Here is a 24,571-nt window from a genome sequence, read left to right on the forward strand (position 1 = left end):
TCTGCTTGCAGTACAGAGTCTTTCTATCCCATAACCACAGTGTTCTAGTCAGGTAAGGTCAAATTGTCTGTAGGTTTTTAATATAAATGCAACATTTTGTAGGTGTTCTATTGACGCCTGACTTCTTGGTAAATGTTTTTTTTTTTGTTTGTTTGTTTTTATTTATGATTGTCTTTTATACATACAATAAAAGAAGATAGAAGAGCACAGTATTCAGAGTTAACTTGGACCCATTTTCCCAAGCATTAATTGTCACTCATATTTAGCCACTAATAAATTCTTACTTCCTTTGGAGAAAGACTTGTGTTTTACATTGACAAAAGTAATTAGTTTAAAATGCAAGGTCTCAGAGAAACGAAGCCACGTTCAATTACTTACCACTCTAAAAGATATATAAAGCAGGAAAAAAGGAGAGCAGTGTGACAGACAATTTAAAATGAAATTAAGTGAGAACCAGATGGAATATGAATGTTTAACTCATATTGAAAGCCAGGTCACTGAGCAGCCTAAGTGCTAGGGTTGCCCGATAGAATAGAGGTCAGTGAAAAATGAGGTTCTTGTTACCAATACATTAAATCTGAATAGAACTCTGCCCTACATACCTCATGGCACACACTTGCACTGTAAAAACGTGTCTGTTCACTACCTTTTTCTGCCTCTACCTCAGTCTCTGGATGTTCCTTCCTATCTGTGTGTGTGTTTCTCTCTCTCTCTGTTTTTGTCTCTGCTTCCTCTCCCTGTCTCTACTTCACTGTCTTCAGTGTCTCTGTGTTTTCCTTTGTCTCTGTCTCTCTCTGCTCTGTGTCTCTCTCTTTTCTGTCTCTCTGTCTCTCTGTCCGCCATGTCTTTGTTCTCACTGCTACTTTCTGTCTCTCTGTGTTTCTCTCCATGTAGCTTTCTATCTCTGTGTGTCTCTCACTGTATATGTGTCTATTTTTCTCTCTGGGTATATCTCTGTGTGTCTCTCTCTGTGCATATCTCTACGTTGTCTATGTGTGTCTCTCTGTGTGTATGTGTCTCTCTGTGTTTCTCTCTGTGTGTCTCTGTGTGAGTGTCTGTGTGTGTGTGTGTGTCTCTGTGTGTATCTCTCTATGTGTGGGTCTCCCTCTCCATCTCTCCCTCACTGAGCTTCTCTCTCCCATCTCTTTCTCTCTCTCTGTTGTGTCTGTCTCTCTCTCTCTCACTCTCTGTGTCTCTGTGTCTGTGTCTCTGTCCCCTCACACACACACATAATTGGAAAGCCATTTGGATATATACAACTGCCAAATGAAGTAATGGACAACCGACCCTAGGCTACTGAAAGGGGGCAGGGACCATTTACAGATAGGCCGTGACGGTACTTACTTCTGTTTATCTCTTCTTCATGGCTTTTCACAGCTTTGACAGTGAGTCTTAACTTTGTGCTCTGGAGTGTGAACTGCACAGATCATTATGCGATAGTATTTGATTTAAAATTTGGAGTGTTGTGAGTCAAACTGTTAGGAACATCTAAGAAATAAAGAGTAACAACTGGATATTCACTATTTTACCAAGTTTCTTAGTTCTTTCTTCAAATATGAAAATTGCAAGGCAACTCCACCTGGGACTTTAAAACAAATACACACTCGCCATTTTAGACTCTGCAACTGTGAGTCCTGTGCTTTCTTTCATTCTTTGGTGCAAGGTACTAATACTCAAGTAAATGGGATATGAGGTGGTGTGTGTGTGAGTGTGTGTGTGTGTGTGTGTGTGTGTGTGTGTGTGTGTACCATATGACCTGGTGAGAATTTTGGTCTTAACTATAGCAAGCAGTTTACCTTTTTATTCTTATTTTTCTCCATTCAATACTAAAGGACCCCCAAGACATGTGCTGCTTATTTTAAATTCAAAAGTAACTAGTCATCTTGTGTTATGATTTTCTACTTCTGGGATCTCTATTAAGAGCAAATCGCCCACTAGATCTCATTTTAATTACTAATATTATGTCTGTGTTTCTCATCTTTGCATGTCAGTATGACATTGGGATGGAACCTTCTTTTGTGATAATTTATTTCTGACTTCATTTAGAGAATAGAATTTCCCAGACACTGTTGCCAGAGGATTAACGTTTTTTTGTAAGCATTTAGTTAAACACTTAAGCTTGACGGCTTGCAGAAGAGAACACATAGTTTGACAATGTGTTATGCACAGATAATGTGTTTTTAATTGTGATTGTATTTATTGAAGGCAAAGCAAGTATTAAATGTGTTCTCAAGGCTGAATAACTGCAAATTGAGAAAGGCTTTTCCAAGTCTTCTCTGTTCATACTACTTTACTTCTCTTGTTCTGTTGTCTCTTACTGATTTTCAGATTCCTTCCTTTTCCCCTACCCCAGTGGTTCTCAACCTTCCTAACACTGCGACCCTTTAATACAGTTCCTCATGTTGTGCTAACCCCCAACCACAAAATTATTTCATTGTTACTTCACAATTATAATTTTGCTACTGTTATGAATCCTAATGTAAATATTTGATATGCAGGTTGTCTGGTACATGACCCCCAAAGGGGTTAAAACCCACAGGTTGAGAACCACTGCTCTAACTCCTTAAGGCAAGTCAACAATTGAAAACACTTTCATCCTTAACTTGTAGGTGCTTACCAGCTATATTTGCTTCTTCTTATTTATGTGAGGGGATCTCTAGCCCAAGTAATCAAGGCTGCTAAACCTTGTCACATGTGTAACTAGGAAGACTGGTCATACTGTGGTTGCTTCCACAGAGGGAATGTTTCCAGTGCTTGCTGAGTCTGACAGTTATGTGCACAGAGTAAAGCGTGAATGGTAAATCTGTGCATGCTAGGATGGCTTATGAAAAATGTCCAGGCAATACTAGTATAGGGTTTGAGACAGGACAGTGGCACGCCACTGTAATCCAAGCATTTGGCAGAGGGAGGTATACAGATCAGCAATGTGGGATAATCCTTGTTGACATAGTGAGTAAGAGGTCAACTTGGGGACACATCAGATCCTGCCATAGGAAGTCAAAACCAAATAAGGAAACAAAAAAAAAAATCTAAACAAAAGAAACCCATGTTCCCTTGGAATCAATGAACCTTTGCAGTTTGGTCCCTTCCCCAGTTCTCATCTCTTCATAAACTCTATGCCACTACTCCACTCAAACTACTGTTAAGAATATAATAAGAACAGGGCTTGGGGGAAGTCTGGTGAGAGACAACTTGTATGGTACGGACAAGGTGGTAGATTAGATCGCTGGAATTTTTAAAACTAAAATTCAATTCAAAATAATACGCCAGATTCTTCCATCAAGAGACTCTATCAGCTTTGTAAGTTTGAGCCTCCAGGATCACTGGATGCAACTGACATTTCTTTTTCTGCAAATAATTACTTTCACTTATCATACATATACAGAATGGAAAAAATCAACCTTTGACCACTGCATGCGTTGAACAGGAGATTAATATTTTGGATATATAAAGAGTGGCATCAAGATGGCACGGCTGGTCAAAATGCTTTCCCTATTAGCGTAATGCATTGAGTTAGATACCTGGAGCCCTTGGGAGAAGTTGAAAAACGACATTCCAAGCTTGTCCTTTGAATTCCACATGCCAGCAATAGCATGCATATGCCTGCACACATCATACATACACATACTAATAAATAAAGCACAATAAACAAAATATGCCCATTGCGTTAAAGAAAGAAATCAAAATACTCCTTCTTGGACTAGTTTGGCCAAGAACAGCTGAAGCTGGAATTCTCCACTTTTCTCTCTGTCTGTAGCTTACAGTGTCTTTAAGTTGGTGATTGTGAAACTTGTTCAAAGTGTCATTTGTTTCTGTTTATTTGAATGTGGTTGCTTTCCTTCAAGCAGGGGCCAAAATTAAGCCCAATTACGAGGTATTAAGAAGTGTGACAGGTAGGCTATGGAAGAAGTGGTCAGTCTACTGTAAGTATAAGTTAATTTATCCATATAAAAGATGGGTTATTTCTTGAAAGCCATGTTAACTATTTCTTACATGTTCCCCATGCCTTATGATGTGATGTTCTATGAGTCCCCAACACATTGCCAGCAAGAAGGTCACCACCAGATGCAAGCCAGAGGCCTTAGACCAGAAACATGAACCGAAATGGACTTTTTTTTTTCATGATTTCCCTAAACTGAAGTATTCAGTTGCAGAAACAAACAAACAAACAAATAAAAAACCAAAACAAACTATATGCAACTAAAATATATCAAGTAACTCCTTTTTTATAATATTCATTGCTTAAATATACTATTATGGACTTGTAAAATACAGCATCAATCATTCACTTGTTAGTAAGTAAATAACTTTAATTAGCCTTAATGCAATAAGGAAGGAGATTAATGCAGTTTTTGAGAAATGGGAAGGGAGTTTAGAGTTTTTGGACTTAGAGTATATTCTAATTTGATTTCCTGTTGTTGTGATGAAATGCTGATCAAAAGGAACTTACAAAGGAAAAGATGTCCTTGGCTTACCCTTTCAGGTCAGAATCCACCATTGAGGGAAGCCAGAGACTCAAGGCAGAAACTTGGAGTCATGGACCATGGAAGATTGATGCTTGCTGTTGCTCTAGATAACTTAGGCTTATGATCAGCTGGCCTCCTTATATATAAAAAAAATTCAAGAAATTAGACATCATAAAATCAAATAATCCACTTTAAAAATGGGGCACAGATCTAAACAGAGAATTCCCAAAAGAAGACACTTAATTGAGAGACACTTAAAGAATTGTTCAACATCTTTAGCCATCAGAAAATGCAAATCAAAACAACTCTGAAATTCTATCTTACACCAGTCATAACCCCTAAGACCTAAAACACTAATGACAGCTTATGCTGGAGAGGATGTGGTGCAAGGGGAGCACTCCTCTACTGCTGGTGGGAATGCAAACTTGTACAGCCACATTTGGAAGTCAATAAGGAGTTTTCTCAAAAAACCTGGGTATCAATCTACTTCAAGACCCAGAAACTACTCTTGGGCATGTACCCAGAGGATGCTCAATCATGACACAAAGACACTTGTCCTTCATATTTTAATACTTAAACATGTAATAAAATGTATTAATCTTTTCACTAGATTTATATATATTTTCTGATTTACTATATATTTCCTAGGTGGCACAAGAAGGCTGAGGCAGGAGGGTTATGAATTTGGATATACAATGAGACCATTTCTAAGGTGAAAGAAGAAAAAAAAGAGAGAAAAGAAGGAAGGAAAGAAAAAAGAGAAAAAAGACAAATAGATGGCCCAACATAAGTAAATATAATTACAACCATCTAAGTCATGACAAAGATTAAAAAAATGACAACATATACACAGAAAAAAAGACTACATTTTAAACAGATAGTATTGAGAAAAATGGATATCAGCATATAGAAGAATTAAATTAGTCAATATTTATCATCCCACATAAGTAAATTCTAAATGCACTGAAGACCTCTATATAAAATTTGAAATGTTCTAACTACTAGAAGAAAACATGGCCAGCACCCAATTGGGTATAGGTGTAGGAAGGGATGTTCTGAGTAGGACTCCATTTACTTCGGAATTAAGGCTAACCACTGATAAATAGGACCTCATAAACTTAAAAGCTTCTATATATCAAAGGAAACAATTACTTAGATAAAGAGAAAGCTCACAAAGTGTGACAGAACAATTTGATTATTATAAATATTATCTATCATGCTGCTAGTTCTATGGTCTGTTGTCTTTAAGTCTTACAAGAACATAGTGTATAGAGTTTGATGACACATTCAATGAGCTATCACTCCTGTAGTTTTGTAGGATTACTATTATACTAATATTATGAATATCCTAGGCAACTTAGAAAAGTTAAATAGTTGCCCAAAGCTATCATGCTGGTGAATATTTGTCAACCTGACACAAATCTAGATCAGTGGTTTTTAACCTGTGGGTCACAACCAATTTAGGGGTTGACTATAGCACGAATCTTAAGGAGTCTTATTAATAAGATCAAACTCAGAGCCAGGTATTGGAGTGAATGCTGGAAGATCAGAGAGACGGAACAAGCCACAGCTATCTCACCTTGCTAGATCCTCAGCTGATCCTGTTTTCCTCAGATGGGAAACCTCTGTGTGTTCATCCAAATGGATCTCAGCTGAACTGCCGTTCAAATCCTCAATGCTTAACCAGCCAAATGCTGCTAGTTTCTGGTCTTCATTCCTTATATATCTTTTTCTTTCTGCCTTCACTTCCTGGGATTAAAGGCATGTGTCTACATGCTGGCTGTATCCTTGAATACACAGAGATCCACCTAGCTTTGCCTCCCAAGTGCTGGGATTAAAGGCATGCACCAACACTGCCCAGTTTCTGCTATGGCTTGCTCTGACCCATTTTCTAGCCACCATTTTTGGCTCTGTATCTAGTGGCTGTCTGTTCTCTGACTCCAGATAAATTTAATGGGGTGCACAATATTTTGGGGAACACAATACCACAACATTTCCCCTTTCTTTGTCTAAAATTAAAAAGGTTATAACTAATACAAGAAAAACTATCCAATAAGTATATACAATATATACATTCAAAAATTATATTAACAATGTCTAGTCCATTAACATTTGACATATTCAGATAAAAACTCCATTATATATATTAACAATGTCCAGTCCAGTAACATTTGATAAACTCAGACAAAAAATTTTCATTACTTATCCTATTTAAAACAAGTAGTTCCATTTTAAAAGTATTTTTTCTTTTCATAATAGATTTAGCAATCTACCTTTTGTCATTTTTATATCTTCTCCTTTTTCTTTTTACAGTAGATTCAGTGATCTACCCATTTATCCTATTATTTCTTCTTTTTTCTCAGTAGGTTCATTGATCTACCTCATATCTATATTTTTTTTTTCTGAGATAGGGTTTCACTGTGTAGTTTTGGTGCCTGTTCTGGATCTCAGAAAACACAGATATTGACATTATGATTCATAACAGCAGCAAACTTAAAATTGTGAAGTAGCAATGAAAATAATTTTATGGTTGGGGGTCACCACCACATGAGGAACTGTATTAAAGGGGCACAGTGTTAGGAAGGTTGAAAACCACTCCTCTAGAGTCACATGAGAAAAGGGAATCTCAATATAAACATCACCCCAATCAGCTTGGCCTGTTGCAATGTCTGTGAAAGATTTCCCTGATTGATGATTGATGGAGGAGGGTCCTGTCCACCGTAGGCAGGTGGGTCTTCACTAAGTGAGGCAGAGAACAAGTCAGTAAACATTTTTTCTCCATGAACTATGCTTCAGTTCCTGCTTCTAGAGTTCTTTTGTGAGTTTTTTCCCTGAATGATGAATTTAAACCTCCAAGTATACGTCAAATACAAATAAGTCACTTTCTTGAAAGATGGTGTGGTTTTTGTTACTTTCCTACAGTTACGATGAAACATCATGACCAAAAGCAACTTAGGGGGGAAACATTTTATTTGCCTTACATCTGCTGAATCGCAGCCCATTGAGGGAGACCAAGGCACAGATTTAAATCATGTACTAACCTAGATGCAGAAACTGAGGCAGAGACCATGGAGAAGTGCCGCTTACTGGCGTGGCCCTCATGACTTGCTAAGCATGCTTTCTTATAGACTGCAGGATCACCTGCTCAGGTGTGGTATTACCCACAATGGACTGGGCCCTCCCCTATCAGTCACTAATTAAGGAAATGCCTGACAGTGGTGCCTACATCCAGATCAACCGAGGCATTTTCTCCATTGTGTTTTCTTCCTCTCTGATGTTTGTAGTTTGAATCGAATTGTCATAAAACTACCCAGCACATGGTGTTTATGTCAATGCAACAGGAAGCAAACAAGAGCAGTTATCTAATTAGTAAACCTGAGAAATAGTCAATGAACTCTGGTCTTCTCATTGGCGATTTTATGTTCTTTTTACTGTGAAGTGCTTCACATTACCACGCAAAACACTTAGACCTCACATCTCTACGTTCAGCCTAGAACTCAGGTGACCTCATTACATTCTAGATGCTTTACTGAAGAGAACTGACCAAATTCGACAAACCTCTCCCAACTGACTCCTTCCCTATACTCCATTCTGTTCTGCTGAGGGGCGAGGCACTGTTTTTATCATTCTCCCACACTCTCCCTGAACACTGAATCCTGAGGCAGCATGAATACTGGAGATTGCACCACCTTCCTTCTTATTTCTAGTCTCTTCTATTTCTATTGTATAAAAATGAAAAGTGATTCTTGCACTCCACTACTCTTCCTTATACAGCTGTAAAAAAATACAACTAATTTATTATATTTCCAATCTGTCTGCTATTTAAATTATAAATGCTTTACATTAGCTTTAATTTATTAAAATATACTGTGAGTGGTCTGGAGATTTTCAGGGGGACCAGTTAATATACCCTGGCATCAACACTCAGAGAAGGTTATGCCTCCTTGACTGAACAGATGTTTAAGTCATTTAGGGCTTATTTTAAAGTTCAAAAATAAAATTATTATAGCACAGGGACATTAACACTATGCTCAGATAAAGGGTAAAGTAAGAAAGCAAAGGGTGATTACATGAACAAACACTTTTCATTGTTTATTAGCAATTCTATACTTGAATTAGTAGTTATTCATATCTTCTAAATGAAGCATTGTTTTAAAACAGTAGACTATAAAATTATATGTCGTATTACCAGTAAAATAGAGTTATAAAAAGAGTTGAAGTGGGTTGTTCAAATAATAGATGGTCCTATAATACCAGGTATTGGGGGGAAAGTTGAAAGATCAGAGAAGTAAAGCAAGCCACAGCCACCACCTATTACCTCACCAACTCCACAAATCCTCAGACTGAAAGCCTCTGAGTCCTCACCCAAATGTGTCTCAGCTAAACTACCTTAGTTCCTGTTTCCTTATGTCTTATATACCTTAATCCACCCTGATATCACTTCCTGGGATTAAAGACGTGTGTGCTTCCCAGTACTGGGATTAAAGGTGTATGACATCACTGTCTGGCCTCTATGTCTAATCTAGTGGCTGGCTCTGTCCTCTGATCCTCTGGCAAGCTTTATTGGGGTACACAATTTATCACTACAGAAGTGTTTTTAAATGGCAGCTGGAGAGACACATCACAGGCTCAGTAAATTGGGAAATAAGATGAACACAGAGGGAGTGTGTGAGGGAAATTCAGGTCTTCTAAGTGCAGAGTGGGAAACATAAAAAAGACTGATATCCAAGTTGGACCCAAATAATAAGTGACAACATGGAAATTGGGATAGAGAGGGTTACAGTTTTCATAATCTGTCTCAATAGGAGCAGAAGAACAATTAGGGTTTATTGGCTCTAGAATATCCAGTTGGACCCAAAGGAAAAACAAATGCATTGTGAAGTACTAAATAGGACTCTAAGAACACATCAGTTTGGGCAGGGTCTTGAGTAGTCATACAAGGAAATAGCAATATTTTACTAGCTGGGTACTGAAGTAGTGACCCAGTAGTTTAGCTACCTGATACAGCAGTGGAATTGAGCAAGCAGGTTTTTATGTCACAGAGACACTTGAGGACTCTTAAATTGGAATGGACACCAGTGTTCCAGCTGCACTCAGGATGTGATCACATTTCAGTGGAGGTTGATGTTCAGACTGCTTCCAGTCTGAATTGACCACAAAGACTTAATAATTAACAACACTGTGGTGATTAATTCTGATAGTCTGCTTGATGGCAATCAATTAATAAGCTCCTGGGGACCCTTGTCAAGATTTCTATTGCTCAGACAATTGGAAGCAGGAAGATCCACCTGAATGTAGGGCACATCTTCTGGTGATGCCACAGATAACAGGGGGCTAAGAAAAATAAACTGTTATTTACTTATATATATCATATACGCACATGCAAAACATCAGTATTTTTCCTCTAGAGAACCCTGACTAATATAAGGACCTAAAGGCTTTATATAAGGATATAAAGTCTTATAAAAGCTAGATATAAACTCATAGTATATCTAATAAGACTCCTTCTGTTTACTTCATATTTTCACATGTACTTTCTTCAGATTCTATACCAACATTATACTTATATAATTATTTGCTTGATTTTACTTCTTAATAAATGTCTGTATTTTTTAATCAGTGAAAATAAATGTTGGATGGAGGAAAATATTGTTTGAGTACTCTGAATCAGATTCTCTGTACAGAAAGCTCACTGAAGAATATGAATTGTGCAATTATAGCACAATAGTTGGAAATTAGAAGGATACTTAGATACTAAGTACAAAGTGAAATAAAATGGAAGTCTGTGGTCTTGTTAGTCAATTTTGGATTGCCTGGGTAATTTCTAAAGGAAATAATTTTGTTTACTTTTTAAAGGTGTTTTTGAGAATTTCATATATGAGCACTGTATTTAAAGAATTTCTCCACATGGTTCCCCCCATTCCAACTATTCCCATGCCCCCAATCCACTCCTTCTCAGACTCATGGCGTCTTTTCATTTAATTATTGTTCTAGCAAGCACATGCATACAAACACATACACATGTATCCATATGGATATATAAACACAATCTGCTGATTTACACATATAAATATATAAGCACAGCCTGCTGAGGAGCATCACCTCGGGGAAGACTGACCTCCCTCTCAATCATTCTTAATTGCCTACAACTTTTGTCTTGAGATGGGGCCTTGTGGGATTTTCCCCACCCATGTTAGCATAACAATGGTGGTGTCGTTTTCAGGCTATGTGTAAGCAATCATATTGCTGAGGTTATGCAGGTATAGGCTCCCTGTCATATATCTGACAGCAGATGTCCTGGCACTCTGGCTCTTACAATCTTCCCACCTCTTATGTCACTATGTTCCCTGAGCCACAGTTGTAGGTGGTTGTGTTGTAGAGGTTTCAGTTGGGGCTGAACACCCCACGGTCTGTAACTTTATGCATCTTGACCAGTAATGGATTTCTGTGATTGCCTCTATCTGCATTAAAGAGAACTTTATTTGATGAGGAGTGAGAGCTACATGTATCTGTGGGTGTGTGGATAAACATCTAGAATGCAGTTAGGGATTATATTGGATTAGGAATGTGGCAGTATGGTCACACTAGCCACACGTAATGGCCTAGCTTTACAGTACTAGCTGTAAATTCACTACTATTGAGCAGGCCTTACGTACAATTGGACAGTGGTTGGTGTCACTATTTATCTTTCAGGATATCATACTATTCTGGCCATTGTTGTGGTTTGTAGGCTGGATAGGGCTTTGGATTGCTTTTCTCCCTTGGAAGCTTGTGCAGCATTTTCTTGTTCTATGAGAGCTGATCCTCAGAGAGGAGGCTTCCAGGGCAGTTCCTGGTCAATTCCCCCAATTCCCCCAATTCCTAAGTGTGTGGAATCTTCAGTAATAGGGTCTTATCTTCAAATTCTGGTGTACAACCAAGGGCAATGGCAATATCCTATATTGTTTTGGGGGTTCTCTTGGGCTCCCCTAACCAATAACTTGAAAAGAATTATCGCATACCTGGTTCTGGTTTATGTTAGTCCATGGCTCTTGGAAGAACATTGCCACCTCACATGGCATGACTTCATTTAAACCACACACACACACACACACACACACACACACACACACACACATGCATGCATGTATTATGTAATTTTAAACAATCAAAACTAACATGATTTTTGATGGCTTTTAAAAACATCCTTAGTGTTACTTATATCTCCCTTCTCCTCCTCCTCCCTCTCTCTTCCCCAGTGAAACTCTTTCCCTTCCCCTCTTCATAGCACTCCGTCCTACTAAACCCCTCTTTTTTTATCTCCTCTCCATTGGTATCTTTTAATTTCCTGGTTTATGTGGTTACTCCATGGAACTAGGAAAGAGCATGTGGTGTTTTTCTTTCTGGCTGTGGGCTATCCCAATGTAGTATTTTCTATTTAATTTGCCTGAATATTTATAGTTTCATTTTTTTTTCTTTACAGCTCCATTGTGTTTCTGTATCACATTTTTGTTGTCCAGTCTGTTGAAGAACACTTAGGTTGTTCTCATTTCCTCGCTTTTATAGAGTGGCAATGGACATGACTGAGCAAATATCTGCAGATTAGGTTGAAGTACCAGTCCTTTGGGCCTATGCCAAAGGGTGGTAGAGCTGGATCATATAGCTGACTCATTTTTGGATTGTGAGAATTCTCCAGACTGATTTCCAGAGCGGAAGCACCAGTGTTTAATTCCACCCCCAGTTTTCAATTTCACCCACAGTAAGAGGAGGTTCCCCTTGCCCCACATCCTGGTAGCATTTGTCTTCAGTTGTTGTCATGATCTTGGCCACTGTGACTCAGTAAAGTGAAATCTCAATGTTCCTTTCATTTGCATTCCCTTGATTGCTAAGAACATTGAATACCTTTTTTTGAGATATTTCTTAGCCATTTTTAGTTCTTCTTTTAAAAACTCTCTGTTCATATCCATGGCATGTTTTTAACTGGACTTTCTTGTTTGTTTGTTTGTTTTAGTTATTATATATTTTAGATATTAATCCTCTATTGGATACATAGTTGGCAATGAGTCTTTCCTGCTTTTCCTCTTAACTTGACTGGTAGTTTTATGAAGGTTCACTTGTCACCTGTTGGCCTTATTCCTGGGTAAATGCAGTCTTCTTCAGGGAGTTCTTTTTGACATTTGTAACCTTTAGGCTGTTGCCTATCTTTTATTCTGGCAGTTTGTGATTTCAGGTTTTACACTGAGGCCTTTGATGCACTTGGTTTGAACTTCGTGCAGGGTGATAGAGATGTGTCTGAGTTCATTCTTCCACATGTAGACAACCAGTTTTCCCAGCATTTTTTAAAGATGCTGTCTTTTCTCCAGTGCATGTTTTTGACATCTTTGTCAAATATTCAAAGGTTCTAGTTATGTGAATTCAAATGTTTTGATCTTCTATTTTATTCTATTGGTCTTCTTGTCTGTTTTTGTCTCAATACCATGTTGTTTTTATTACTATATCTCTGTACTATAGCTTGAACTCTGGGATGGTAATTCCTCTAGAATTCTCTTTTACTCAAGATTACTTGTAGTGGGTAGCCATTCCAGCTTTGATCTGGAAGTTCCAACCCCCATTGAGGCTTCTGTAACTGTCACACCTATAAGGCAAGGCTGAGAGAGGACCCTGAAGACCCAAGAGCCAGATGCGCCAGCTCTCTTGGTTCCTCGAACCTGGACGCTAGAGGTAGACCATGTAGCATTCTCCTGAGAACACTGCCAGACTGCGCCATACCTTTCCCAAACCCTGTTACCTATTCCTTCACTTGTAAGTTACCCCACAAAATAAACCTCCCTTTTAACTATGTGGAATGGCCTTAATAATTTCACCAATAATTACTTTAGCTTTTGGGGATATTTTATGGTTTTGTATAAATTTTAGGATTTTTTTTTCTACTTTAGTGAAGAGTATTGTGGAGATTTTGATGGACTTGCATTCAATCTGTGAATTGTTTTTGCTTGAATAGTCATTTTCACAATGTGAATTCTAACAATCTATACATGGGAGAAATTTCTACACAGAAAGTAATTTCACTTATGTCATATATTGGACAACTTTGGAGGTCCAGAAATACCAAATCAAGGAGCTGCACATGGTGACAGCTTCTTTTCTGTGCCATTTCACAGCACTCAGTGCTCTCTCGTCACTCCAGCCAAATAACCAACAAGAAGAACATTAATTTGACTTGTGGTTTGAAGATTCAGACATCCTGGCAGGGAAAGGATGGCAGAAGGACTAGCCAGCAGTCGGTCACACTGAATTTTTAGTGAGAAGCCAGAGATGGATGAGAGTCAGGCCAGGCTACCCATCCCCGTGTCTACCCTCAGAGAGTTATTTCCTCCATCTACAGCCATTTCAAGGCCTGACCCCACCTGAGGACCAAGTGATCAAACACGTGGTGGAAATTTGACATTTGAATCACAACACATGGTGAGAGGGGGGGGGGAGACATGCAGACTCCAGCTGTTTTTCCTTTCCTCATAAAGCTGCCAATGCCATCATGAAGGTTCCGCTTCGGTGATGTCAGCTCACTCTAACTGTATCCTGAATGCCTGATCTTCAAGAAGCAGAAACTTGGAATTTCAGGATTATTTACAATGCATATGCTTTCATTGTTGTTTGTTTTTAATTAAGCAATGTCTCATTATATTATAGTCTAGGCCTGTCTTGACCTCATTATGTATCAATGTCCTAGCTATTGCTATGATAAAGAGCTTTTCTGTTGTGATAAAACAATGACTGAAAGGAACTTGGGAAAGATAGCGTTTATCACTCTCACCCCACCCCATACTCTTAGTCTCCCAGAGCCATCAACCTTTCATCTTCTTCACAAACCTCTTCCCACATTCATTTTGTGTTTAATTGTGTGTGTGTGTGTGTGTGTGTGTGTGTGTGTGTGTGTGTGTGCGCGCATGCGTGCATGTGAGAAAGAGACAGAGAGAGTGATCAGGGGAGAGAGAGGGAGAGGGAGAGAGCGTTGCGGGGAGTATACCGTCATGCTGGGGAGGTCATAATTTGTACCTTACTACTGTTGTTTAGCTAAATTGACATAGCATCATATTGCCTTCTAAGTATCTATGCCTATACCTATAAACATTTTACTGTTGGCCTTAATCGCAGTGTTGTTAATAAGTTTGTGATTTTGTGTTGGGCCATACTCATAACTACTGTTGGCTGCTTGTGGTCTTTGAGCAATAGTCTGGGCATGACAGGTAAACATTATAAGGGGCCTAGAACTTCTTTTCTTGGTGGAGGAAAGAAATCAATTTGTCAACTTGAAAGCCATTTTAAATTTATGACCTATCAATTTTACATCACAAGAAAGAAATCCCCTATACTTTTTATTTTCCCACTTTAAAATTCAATATAGACCTGACTGTCAAAAAAAAAAAAAAGTCTTCTAGATTTTTGGGAAGGCGGAAATTAGTTACTGCCCATCCCACTGATTCTTTGCAATATATAAACTTAACTATTCTTAAAAAAATCCAGGTTTTAAAGTTCTGATTTTAGTAAAAAAAAATGCATTCATAAACCTTCTAAATGATGAATTTTCTATATTATCAATCTACTTTATTTAATGTCCTAAAAGTAACAATTGGGATGTATGATAAATCATAAGGAATAATACTATTAATTATCTACCTAAAATGCCTGTAATATATATAAGTCACTAAATAAATATACATATATAGTTTAAATGAAATTTTCCTATGTGGCCTGATAATGCTATACCCAAGAGCCATTCACCATCTATTGAAAACCCCAATGCCAGTCATGAAAGCATTCTTTTGAGTCAGGGCTGAGCAAGACTGTGCAAGACAAAAATCTTACAGGCTATTGCTATTCTCATTGACTGCCATCAAGAGGTGAACAATAAGTCTCTATTGCTATAGATACCATGTACTTCAGACTCAGGGTCCAGAGGTCCCTGAGATGGAGGTGACTCAAAAACCTCTTCCCTGAGGACTAGTGTTTCATGATACCAGCAGGTGCCAAGCAAACATTCAAAGGAGGGAAGTAACCAACAGTCCTACCCAGTTATGATATCTATGAACCACAACAATGACCACCATGATATTAGAAATGTAAGTGTAGAGGTCACTTACACACCTTGGAGGTAGCCACCAGTTCTCTAATTGGACTTAAAACCTGATCAACGAGAGGGAAGTCATGCCTGGTGCTGGAAACCAAGTCAACTACCTAGGGCTAATAAAGTCTTGGATCTTCAAGAAGAACATATTTGCCAGTTTACTAATAGTATAATCCCTAATTACATTATAAATTTCTGTCCTTATATCTACAAATAAGTATAATCTTTAACAACCATCAAGGAAATATCTCTTTGCTACTGATAGAAACCATTACTGGAAATTACAACCAATTAAAATGTCATCCCCAAGGAATAAAAAAAGTAGTCTACTCCAGGGAAGAGCATATAAATTGGTTTTCCAAAACTAGTTGGCCAGGCCTGAAAAGATATAAGTGCATGTAACATTATACAAACTAAGAAGGTTGTTTTATGCATTTAGAGATATATACACATGTATGTAGTATATGAGTTGTAGAGCCTAGTTCCAAGTGACAAATCTACACCACAGCTCTTGCGCCTAAGGCTCTGGGACCATAGCAGAAGAGGGGTGGAAAGATTCAATGATTGTAAGAGCCAGAGAAAGAGGGACTTTGCTGTGAAATTGTGTCTCCTAGAGATGTCAGAAACTATACCCATAAAGTCTCACTAACATGACTAACTAAACATGATCTGAGCAAGAATGACATCAATAGACATGGTAATGAAGACGGGAGAAAGCTCATGAGGTTTCAACCCTACACAAAGAACTACAGGTAACTAAAGAATGATGGGAATGAGAAAAATAGTCTTCCAGAGGAAAGATCATGGCAATTGTTTATCTAATATGGTGAGAACTAAAAACACACATACAAATCACCTTATACAGACTGAGTAAGTTGTATTTGTAAATTTAGGGATATATACATATATATGTATGTAAAAATAGTTAATGAAAAAGAGGTCACAAATTGGAAAGAGAGCAAGGTGGGGATGCATAGGAGGTCTTGAAAGGGGCAATGGGAAAGAGGACATGGTGTGTTCATATTATGGTCTCAAAATACATTTTTAAAATGGGGTAAGAGCTGTAACTTCAGCACCGAAGAATAAATGGGTGCACATAAATGTCTGTCCATTCTCCTCGTCCCCACATATTTTAACACAACCTTCATCATAAGTGTCTTTTTCTATTGAAAAATTCCTCTTTCAAATGACTTCCTATAGAGAACATATTCTTTAAAATTGAACCCAAATTACTCTTGCATTATTTTTTATTTTATTTAATGCCTGCACATATGTCTGTGCACCAAGTGCATGCCTGGTTCCCATGGAGACTAGGAAGGTGTGTCAGATCTCCTAGGACAGGAGTTATAGATGGTTGTAGGGTGACAGACAGGAGGGTCCTAGATATTAAACCTGGGTCCTTGGAAGAATAGACAGTGCTCATTCATTGACTATTCTTCTTGCCCTTGCATTACTCTTACTGATTATAAAAAAAAGTGTGTCTGTGTGGGGGCATATGTGTGTGTCTGTGTGTACATGTGTGTATACACATGTATACAGGTACCACAGCTGAGTACAAGACCAGCTTGAACTATAATGCATACAGTATTCTGTTTGTATGTATGTCTGCACACCAGAAGAGGGCACCAGATCCCATTACCATGTGGTTGCTGGGAATTGAACTCAGGACCTCTGGAAGAGCAGTCCTGCATCCTTAACCTCTGAGCCATCTCTCCAGCCCATGCTGAATTATAATGTAAGACACAGTTTTATAAGAATAAACAAAAATTAAAACTATATGTACTGGAAAGAATCCTCAAATTCACAAGCTGATGGTTTTGAAGTTCAGGCAATTATGATACATGGAATTCAGAGAACAACTTGTGGGAGTTGACTCTCCTCTTTCATGATTGGTTCCTGTGATCAAACAGGTCATCAGGCATGGCTAGAAAGTGATTTTACCCACTGAGCCATCTCACAAGTCCTATTTGATTGATTTTTAAGAAGCATGTCATTAATATTATGGCTCTATATAGGCACGAGAAAATTAATGCTCATGGATGGATGGTGATAGAGTTGAAACTAGGGTGTGGTGGGAAAATCATACAAATCTTCTGGCCAGGAGACTGAAAGAGCAGGTGACGTTGGTAAATGATGGATTAGTCCAGCTGCCATGTCCCTTGCTGAAACAATTCCCCTAATATTTTACACACAGCCGTCTGCTTTTTATGTGCCAATTAGGACCTTAAGCTTTTTAAAGAAACCACAGAAATTAAAGCAGCTTCCCTTACTAACATTGGTGATGTCCACCAAAGACACACATGAAGTATACAACAAAGGAAGATAATTACACCCAAGTGACTAATCAGAATTACAAAGAAATTCACATTGTTATCAAATATTAAAAATTCCCCACACATACCTATAATTCTCAGTAAAGAATTAGGCCAAGCCAGATTTACTGAAAAGTACAACAGTCTTTCTCCTCCTTTCTCTTCATTTTTCTAGACAGGAATAATAAAAATAATGAAGCCAATTTGAATATTATGAGGCTATAGGGTTTACCTACATTTTCACAACATAATCTATTCTTGCTAGTAAGTTTTCCTGTTTTGACGTTATAATACGAGTACATATTTTTTTTCTTTCTGCTTCCTCCTTCCAAGCCCTCCTCCCATATATCCCTCTTTACTCTCTTTCAAACTCACAGCCTCGTTCATGTTTCATTAACTGTTACAGTTTTGTATACAGATGTGATACTGCATGAGAAAGAATCAAGATACCGGTATCTTATTTGGAAGATGACCAAGTGTTGAGCGTTAGAAAGGAAGCGCCGTTGGTTTCTGTGTTCATCACGGCTCTGGCTGAGCTTCCATTCCATAATTATGTCAGTTTTAGAGGCTGCAGAGCATCACTTGAGCTGAAACAAGCCTTGCTTCAGATGGCTCTGTGCCCACCTGCTCCCCGCAGCCTTCAGAGTGGCAGCATTTCCTGCAGTCGCAGGCACCATCACATAGTACTTCCTTTCCTACACAGTTGCTCTGATTTCCAGCTGTCTTTTCAATCCAGTGAAAAATTCCTGGACTGCAGTTTCCACTCGAGTGCCAATGGCTTTGTTTGTCACCCTCTTGGAGTGTACTGCTTATAAAAATCTTGGTGTCAGCCACACACATTCTTCTTTAGATGCCGAGAACTTCAAAGACAGGTCCAACTTGCTTCCTTTTGTCTTTCTGTTGTCTACTTCTCTGCTGCTCTCCACAGCCTGGCTGGGATCAGGCTATGCCATAGATTTCTAGGGCATGACTTGATTAATGTCCCTCCTTTGCCCCCTGCTCCCCCCACACCCGCGACAAGCATTCTGTAGGTCTAGCCAATATTTCCTGTGATGGCGTTAAAATGAAAACAAACAAACAAAAAGCAAAACTGGACTTTTTTTTCTGGAGAGAAGGGTAAGGGAATTGTGAAGTCAAAAAGAATCCAAGTGAAGGGAAAGAACCGAAGGCTCTGGGAAAACCCGAGGAAGGTTTGTTGAGGCTGTTTCTGGTACCCCTGCCTCTCCTACGTTTACGCGCACCCTGGCTCTTTTCCTGGTATGAGAGCTCATCGTAGTCCCACTTAGGATCAGTCTTCGGGAAAAATGGCCTTTCCCTGTGTGTTCTTTTTTGGTTTCCGACCCCTGTAAAGGCTTAGAGTAGGCTCTCTCTACTGTCCTTGCCAAGGATCCGCAGGAAGGCTCGGAAATACTCTCCTTGTAGAATTTTATCTTCCTCAGATTGGAAAACACTTCCTTCACTGCATCACACTAATCTGAGTCCCACATTATTTTCCCTCCCTGAAAACATGGGTAACTTAAAAGTTCCATGCGCACCATCAATTTCCTATATAATTTACGGGTCACTGTCATATTTTTAATCTTAATGATGAAATGGCACATGGTAGACTAGTGTTATTTCAAAATACATGAGGGTGGGGATTCAGATGGGAATGGATGTTATGTTAAAATAAATTAGGGTTGGGATTCAGGAGGGGAGGACCTGAGAGGAGTTGGGAGAGGAAAAACTATCAGAATATATTGTATGAAAACAATCTATTTTCAATAAAAATAGATGTAAAAAAAAGGAAAAGAAGACAGTTTGGAAAACAAAAGAAATCTGAAAGTAACTCCATTTCTGCAACTTTATAGACATCCAATGTGGGAAGGATAGTAAAGATTTGAAGCGCCTGAAAAAAGTTACTTTGGCTTTGTTCATATTTCTCCACCTAGACTCCTTATAATCTCAACCTAAATATAGCAGTTCACATAGAATTGTTCCATTTTCCATGGTATATGGATAAGCATTGTGGGCTGAATGCTTTCCCTATAAAACTTGCAACCAGTTTCATATGGAGAGGAAATAAGGAAGATCTTTATCCTCCACACACATGCATGTACACCTACACAAACATGTATATACTGCTCCACGCACCCCTCTGAGGGGATCATGAGGTCTTGGGCAGATGTTATAGCTGAATCAATGATATCCATGTTCATGGGGTGTTCCTGTCTCGAAAATGAGGTGGAGAGAGAGATTAAAGAAGACATTATCAGCTTGTGACTTCACCACACATATACACTCATGACTCATACACACAATGCACACATGCACATATACATATACACATTCACACAAAATAGAATTTGAGTACTATGATAGAAATAATTGTCTAATATTACTATGATCCAGATGAACTGCTCATTCAGTTAATTTATTGCCATCTTTATATCATATGCCATTTCAATATATCAAAAATTTAATTAATTACCTGCTAATTCAAAATGTTTAACACATAATGGAGATGATTACCAAATATGTTATTTCTTGAAGTTTCCTCTATATATTCCAAGTTTTCTACTTTCCTTTCTCCTTTTCTCTCTTTTATTCTTAACTTTCCCAGATTACTTCTCCCATCTGGTCACTCCAGCAGTTGACTGGGATATATGGCATGCCACTTCTCTGACAAGTACTTGATATCCCTAATTGTTATTTATTCAGAATAATAGACATGTGCTCACTTTATTCTACCATTATATCTTTGGAATGGGATGGTTATTTTGTTGTTTAAGGAAAGAAACAAATAGTGTTGTTAATTTTAGCAGACTTTTTGAGAAAATGAAGCATCAAAGACATTTTTGTGATTAGCAAAAGAAATATTTTCCATGAAGATTGGTTAAACTTGTTTGGCCCTGGCGATGTTCTTGATGGATGGTTAATTCTGTATTTCAGTCTCTTGCTTTCTTCCCTAAAGTTACTCCAGTATATAGTTCTCTCTCTCTCTCTTTTTTTTTTTTTTAAATTCAGGGAATCCAACTGAACTCGAACAGCCACATTCACTTCTACAGTTTTAAAAATGAATACAGTAATATAATTTGCATATTATTTCTGGTATCTGAATTTTTTAAGAAAAAGAAACTACATAGCAATGGTTTTATGTTTTATATAACTCGTTTGAAACCTGGTAATATATGATTCAATCTCAGTATTGTGTTGCCTTCATAAAGCAAAGTTTAGCAGTGAAGTCTTTCCTGTTATCCTACTTTAAAAGGTGATTAACTCAGTACATAGTTACAATTCTGCATGGTCTCTATTCTCCTATCTTTTGTACCTAAGATTCAAAATCCATAACAACACTTCCTGTGTTCCCTGTGTGCAAGTCTTTCTTTTCCTTTTTCTGTATTCTTGTCTCATTTATAGAAGTTTCAAGTTTCAAAATATTCAATTGGATACATCATTATTTTTAAAAATTCCATGTAAAATCCCAGAGAAAGCAAATTCCTTTCTATTTTCATTTTGTGCAAATCACTAGATAAAAACAACTTATTAGATGATAGGTTTATTTTGGAACATGCTTTGAGTGATAGCCCATCACTGCAGGGAAGGCAAAATGGCAGGAGCATGTGGGAGCAGAAAGAAATGAAAATCTGTTCTCCATCTACTTTCCATTTTCATTTAGTGCCAGAACCACAAACAATAAGATAGAGCCACCAAATTCAGGTCTTGGTTTCTCAGTTAAATCTCTTTAGAAATGCTCTCAAGGAGATGGCTAGAGGTATATCTCCTAAATTATCCTAAATCCCAATAGCATGACCAGTAATGTTAACCATCGCATAGCCACCCCTGTCATATTAACATAATATTCAAGTTAAATCCTAGCATGTTGCTCCTGGTTCCTGAAGTCTCACATTAATCTCATAATGCAAAAATACATTTAGTTTATTTTTAAAGAATCCTCAAAGTCATAAGAGTTTCAAAATTGTTTAAAACAGAAGTTCAGGTTCCCTTCTTAGAATCAGGCAATCTCTTCCCTGTGAAATCCTACTTTAAAAAAGTACAAGTTACATACTTCTAGTACATAATATCAGTATAAATATTCCCAATTCAAAAGGGCTGAATTGAATCATAGTAAAGAAAGAACAGTCAAAGAACCACTGAAATCTAATATGGTAAACATTAACTCACATAATTCCATGTTAGGCACATGGATTCAAAAAAAAATCATATGGATTCCTAAAGTACTGAGTAACCTAGAAATTTGATTTCTGCTATCTCAGCACACTTAAACTTTCTCTTGGATAAGTTATACTCTGTACATGAAGCTTTTGTCAGTAGATGTCTCAGTCCTGGCAACCCTAACTCAAATGATGCCTCACCTTCACAGCTTCACACAATGTCCTCTAGGGAATTCTTTATAGGAAATATGACTCTGACACATACTTTCTGACCTCAGTATCTTTTTAGTATCTTGTTGTAAGCCTCTGTAAATCACCTGCTCTTTTATTTTATACCATATAGAATGAGGCTTCTAAGTTCGGTCTTGAAACACAGTCTGGCCCCTTTCTGCCAAACAATTACAAAGGTCTCTGTGTACGCTGATGGCTGATTCCAGAACAAAACTTCTCTGGGAAATTGTTTTCTAGCAGAGAATCCCTTGAGCAGAATTTTCAGTTCAATTTCTGTCCTTTCAAATAAATTTGCATTTTTATAACTTAGAGAAGCCTTTCCTTGGTGTTGCCATCAAGGCACCTTTATTTTTTTCTACTGCAAAACGTGAAGTTTCTCATTAATTATTTGAATTATTTTAACAATCACAGTTCCTTTCTCTCCCACTTCTTTGTCAGCAACTTTAAGCCACTGCATGCTCCACTTCTTGCTCTTTTTCATTGTAGATTTGTATGAAAACAGAGATTTGTAACAATGTCACAGACTGAACCAATTATATCATGAAGTTGTATCCACTAAAGACATTGGTTTTTATTTAGTCTAGAACACAAATAGAATAAAATCATAGTAGTTTCCAGAAGGTAACATGAATGGCCCTTTCCAGGTCTTGATAGAATCCTTATTTCCTTTTGGAACCTCCAGAAACTGACTTTCAGCATTTGCATTTTTCTCACTATTATGAACTTCTAAATTCCTACCAGGATAGTTCATTAAGCTCTGCTTATAGTATTGTAGAGCAGCTACAGCTTACAGCTCCAAACTTTCCTCCATTCCTCCAGTAAATTAATGCAACAAGTTGACGAGCTGCAGTCAGGTTTATGGCAATTACAATCCCACTTATGGTACAGATTTTCTCCATTTGCTTTTTTTTCCCTCATTGCTGTAAATGAAACCTGAGGAAGAAGGACTTCTTTTGACTCACGACTTCAGGTAGTCTGTCTCAGTGATAGAAGCATTCTGTAGTTAGTGTTCATAGTCAGGAAGCAGAGAGAGTTGAATAATGGTGCGCCACTCACTTTCTTGTTTTGTTTCAGTCTGCATCTCATGCCATTGGAAGAGTGCTACCAAAAACTCCACCTCAGTTTAATGTCCTCATAGAAATAACAGTATTTTTGCCACCCTAGGCAAAAAAAAAAATGCCACTTGTAAATTCTTTCAAGCTGACAATCAAAATTAGCCGTTGCAAGAACTTAGACATATGTAGACACAGATTTAGTTTGATATGTTTAAAAACGTTTTCCAGTCACTTACAATATTCCTTTTCTTTGACCAATACTGTGAATCCCTTTACTATCCATTGAAGTGGTTTTAGTGGAGCAGGGCAACTAACATAATTTTACAACAGCAATTTCATAAATACTAGTGAACATACGATGAATTATGAAGCACATGTAACTCCAGCATCTTCAGCATGTGAACAGGCTAACACTCCCCATTGCCTGATTTTACAGTCTTCAATAGATGATTCTCTCCCAAAACACATCACTTCACTCAGCCATATTGGACCAGTACCTGCAATAATCAGATATATCTGCATTAGCAACTGAGGCTAAGGGTTTGTGATTGAATGGGTCAAAGTACTGGTTACTCTTTAGATCCAAGTACTGTGAATCTAAAATTGGCTTTCCCACCTCAGAAAACTTCATACTTCGCAACCCTGGCAACTACTTCACTGCAAAAGAATAATAGTTACAAAAGTCCCTGCACAGTTCTGTGAAAGCCCAGATTAAAGGGTAATTGATTGTCTTCCTGAGGATGCATTGGCTTTTGTTGTTAATCTAAAAATAAGGGAGCATTGACAGCAGTGGATCTATGTAATGACATGTTGATTGAAGTGTTCTTAGATGTTGGAATTTTGATGCATACCTGGAGATAAAAATACTGGCAGAAAAGGGATGGCATGGCAGCAACTTCTTTTCTTCCATAGCTTTTAGCTGAGCATTGCCTAGTTTACCAAATAGCCTATCTATTTTAATGAAACTACCGTATTGATTTAGTAAAACATTCGTAAAGCCATCCTATAAGGAAACCCTGGACTGAAAGTAGTGTTGATTTTAAGCACAAGCAAATAAAAAATTGGTGAGGCTAAGACACATTCACTTCCTCTGAGGTCATTCACAGGTTCATTATAATGAAGAAAAACTACTTGCTAGTAGACTACCTAACAAATATTTAATTTAATAAATAATCAGACTAAGGTGTCACAAAAGATAGAATTTTATCAAGAAGAAAACAATTGTTTTTGGAAAGGAAGCTGTGTTATG

At 37.8% G+C, this 24,571-nt stretch overlaps 1 protein-coding gene across 1 annotated transcript in view; it reads right to left on the minus strand.

The window, feature by feature from the left end:
• Positions 1 to 23,479: 23,479 nt before the first annotated feature.
• Positions 23,480 to 24,571, minus strand: part of Msr1 (macrophage scavenger receptor 1) — a 63,335-nt gene continuing 62,243 nt past the window's right edge. Inside the window, exon 10 of the mRNA XM_036166698.1 lies at positions 23,480 to 23,819. Within this exon, the coding sequence (XP_036022591.1) occupies positions 23,686 to 23,819 (134 nt within the window). The 3' untranslated portion in view covers positions 23,480 to 23,685. The remainder of the gene's footprint in view (positions 23,820 to 24,571) is intronic.

This window comes from Onychomys torridus, chromosome 17 (genome assembly GCF_903995425.1).
Source record: "Onychomys torridus chromosome 17, mOncTor1.1, whole genome shotgun sequence".
NCBI lineage: Eukaryota > Metazoa > Chordata > Mammalia > Rodentia > Cricetidae > Onychomys > Onychomys torridus.